Source organism: Triticum dicoccoides, chromosome 2A (genome assembly GCF_002162155.2).
Source record: "Triticum dicoccoides isolate Atlit2015 ecotype Zavitan chromosome 2A, WEW_v2.0, whole genome shotgun sequence".
Classification (NCBI taxonomy): Eukaryota; Viridiplantae; Streptophyta; class Magnoliopsida; order Poales; family Poaceae; genus Triticum; species Triticum dicoccoides.
In genome coordinates this window covers 771,256,401-771,259,833 of record NC_041382.1, presented here as the reverse complement: position 1 = coordinate 771,259,833, position 3,433 = coordinate 771,256,401, and the positions used below count along the sequence as shown (strand labels likewise).

The following is a 3,433-nucleotide window of genomic DNA, read 5'->3' as shown; positions in this document are numbered from 1 at the left end:
TATTAAAAACCATGCCCTTCCTGATAAGCCGCAATGCCTAACATAAGGCAGCTGCCCCAACATGTGTGTAGAAAATTGTTTGTCGATACCCCGCAATCAATTTCCGAATATATTACATGCACAACGTAGGGGGTAAAGATTTGAAACTACTGTTAATTAGCTTAAGATAAGAAGAGTTTCAACATGTCAATTAGGGTAGAGAGATTGGTATTTAAAGAGCCCAGTTTGGCCATTTCTTTTTAACTTAGTGTGTTCAAATATATATGTGTGCCATTCGAATGTCTACATGTCTACAAGTACAACTTTTCAATGTTCTCTTTAATTTATTTAAAAAACACATTTTTTTTGTTACATTTGACCAAGAGGGATACGCTCCTCTGCCATACTTGTTTTGGGGTGAGCTGCTGGAATGCACAGTGGTAAGTTACAAAGAGCTCCCACCAGGTTAGCCAATTGCCTTGTGTCTTAGCTAGGGTTCCAGCCGCAGCTTCATTCTCATCCCACCACCACCCCCACTTGACAGATTCTCCATCCGCATCTATAAATAGATGCATAAGCCTGCAAGGGAACTCACTCCTCAAGCTGCTCACAACACTTCAGCCAGCCGCTAGCAAGAGATGGCTCTACTTGCTGCCGCTACCCTGAATCCCACCACCCACCTTAGCCTTAGAAGCCGTGCAGGACGCAACAGTGAGAACCTATGGCTCCGGTCTGCTGCTTCATCACAGAAGAGCAAGGGAAGGTTCTGTAACCTCACCGTCAGGGCAGGCACACCGTCAAAGCCAGCAGAGCCCATTGGGCCTGTGTTCACTAAGCTCAAGCCCTGGCAAATCCCTAAAAGGGACTGGTTCGACAAGGACTTCCTCTTTGGTGCCTCCACTTCAGCGTACCAGGTATTGATTGTTTTCTTTCTAGCACAAATGTATATCTGTTAATTTTAAAGAAATAATGGTGCCAACTGTTTCAATGATAACTAATACCTAAGGGAAAGCATGATGTCAAAATGCATGTTTAATGGTTTGTTCGATTGCACAAAATGTTATATATGTCGTCATCCATGTAGATTGAAGGTGCTTGGGATGAAGATGGCAAGGGGCCAAGCACTTGGGACCACTTCTGCCACAAATATCCTGGTAACATATACCCACAGCCTCAATTTTTGTTCTATCTATGTAACATAAGTTGATATATATGATATACTCCCTCTGTTCCAAATTACTCGTCGCGGAAATGGATGTATCTAAAACTAAAATACATCTAGATACATCCATTTCTGCGACGAGTAATTCGGAACGGAAGGAGTATATAGCAACAACAAGATCTACTTTTCAGTGTTATAAACATATGGTATTATTCTTTCCTGCGTCCTTCTCCTTAATTTCATGTGTATATTTATGAACAGAGCGCATATCGGACAGGACCAATGGGGACGTTGCAGCAGACTCCTACCATCTGTATGAAGTAAGTACTGGGATGCTCTGTCATATGCACCGCATAACTCATCCGTGGGAATATCCAAGGCACAACTACAATAATCATGCTAAGGGAACAGGAAAATTTTCAACAATTTTATCACAGAAACGAGATATTAGAAAAAAGAAAATACAAAGGAAATCACAACTGGATATATTAAAATATTGTTAGTAAGAACATTAATTATTTTCTACCACATGAATTGTGTTTGGCCATGATTATACCAAAATCAAAAATTGGGAAGCTGGTCGAAAAAGGTGCGAGTGGTCCTTTCATATTTTTGGGACATGCATGAGTTTTGGGTAACAAGCTAATATATTGGTTACATATGCGAGTTAGCTCTTTACATGTAAGAAATGTTATGAGATGATTGATTTCATGTCGTTGCATTTTTTTTGTTTGGAAAGACCATTTTGAATATGCACTTCTAATTAAAATATGCATGATAATATTTTCTCATCATTATTCATGTCATCATTTATGACTGGCAGGAGGATGTCAAAGCGCTGAAGGACATGGGCATGAAAGTGTATAGGTTCTCCATCTCTTGGTCGAGAATACTGCCAAGTAAATACAAAATAACCATATATGTTTTGTACAGTGAATAAGTTATGAACAATATAGATGTCACGTACAAATTAGACGCAACTGATAAGAATTGTTATAATATTGGGGTCCTAATTTCATCACATGTTTATCACGGCTTTCAGATGGGAGGGGGGAAGTAAACCAGGCAGGCATCGACTACTACAATAACCTGATCAACTCACTGATAAGTCACGGTGAAAACCCTTTTCTTCTTGGTTTGATTAGTGCTTAATGAGTCAGACTCGCAAGGGCTTGCACAAATAATTATTTGTTTTTTCAAACTCAGACATAGTGCCATATGTTACAATTTGGCACTGGGACACCCCTCAAGCACTGGAAGACAAGTACGGCGGCTTCTTAGATCTGCAGATTGTGTAAGTATGCAGCAAACAAAAGAAAATTCATCTGTAAGAAGATGGTTCTAAAGAAAGATCAGTAATTGCAATCACGATGTGTATAAAAGCTACAAACTATAATATTGTTAAATTTGATTTGAACAAGATTACTTTATAAATGATTTTGCTTATACACGATTTGGTTTCGCGTTTCATATATAACTATTAGTGGAAGGCCATTCGTGGACCATGATTTAAACGTTTCTTTTCAGATCACAAACAATGTTGTATTGTCATTGGATGATGCATCAGTAAACTAACATAACTACTTATTGTTAAGCTAAAAAACAATATTGTTGAACATCCTTCGGGTTTGATTTTCTTCCAGAGATGATTACAAACAATTCGCCAAGGTGTGCTTTGAGAGCTTCGGCGACAGGGTGAAGAACTGGTTCACCTTTAACGAGCCACATACGTATTGTTGTTTCTCCTATGGAGAGGGGATTCATGCTCCTGGGAGGTGCTCGCCGGGGATGGATTGTGCCGTCCCAGAAGGAGACTCGCTCAGAGAGCCATACACTGCTGGTCACCACATCCTCTTAGCTCACGCTGAGGCTGTTGAGATGTTCCGAACGCATTACAACATGGTACATAAACAAAGAGAGAGATATACATTGTCTAGGAAACAAGTAACAACTAGTGGTATGCATTTGTATATTTAATTTATTTATATTGACGAACCAACTGCAGCATGGAGATTCCAAAATAGGGATGGCTTTTGACGTAATGGGTTACGAGCCATACCAAGACTCCTTCCTCGACGATCAGGCCCGGGAAAGATCCATCGACTACAACCTCGGATGGTTCCTGGAGCCAGTGGTTCGTGGTGACTACCCCTTCTCCATGAGATCACTGATCGGAGATCGGCTACCCGTGTTCACTAAGGAGGAGCAAGAGAAGCTAGCCTCGTCATGTGACATCATGGGGCTCAATTATTACACCTCCAGGTTCTCCAAGCATGTTGACATTTCACCGGA

General features: G+C 40.5%; 1 protein-coding gene across 1 annotated transcript; it reads left to right on the top strand.

Annotated features, from left to right (window-relative positions):
* Nucleotides 1-565: 565 nt before the first annotated feature.
* LOC119358422 (4-hydroxy-7-methoxy-3-oxo-3,4-dihydro-2H-1,4-benzoxazin-2-yl glucoside beta-D-glucosidase 1d, chloroplastic-like) lies at nucleotides 566-3,428 on the top strand (the record flags this gene model as incomplete). The annotated part of the gene is made up of 8 exons (XM_037624972.1): nucleotides 566-893; nucleotides 1,064-1,133; nucleotides 1,403-1,461; nucleotides 1,965-2,040; nucleotides 2,184-2,255; nucleotides 2,348-2,435; nucleotides 2,785-3,043; nucleotides 3,147-3,428. Coding segments are annotated over exons 1-8 (1,182 nt in total), but the record flags the coding sequence as incomplete, so codon positions are not given.
* Nucleotides 3,429-3,433: the final 5 nt, after the last annotated feature.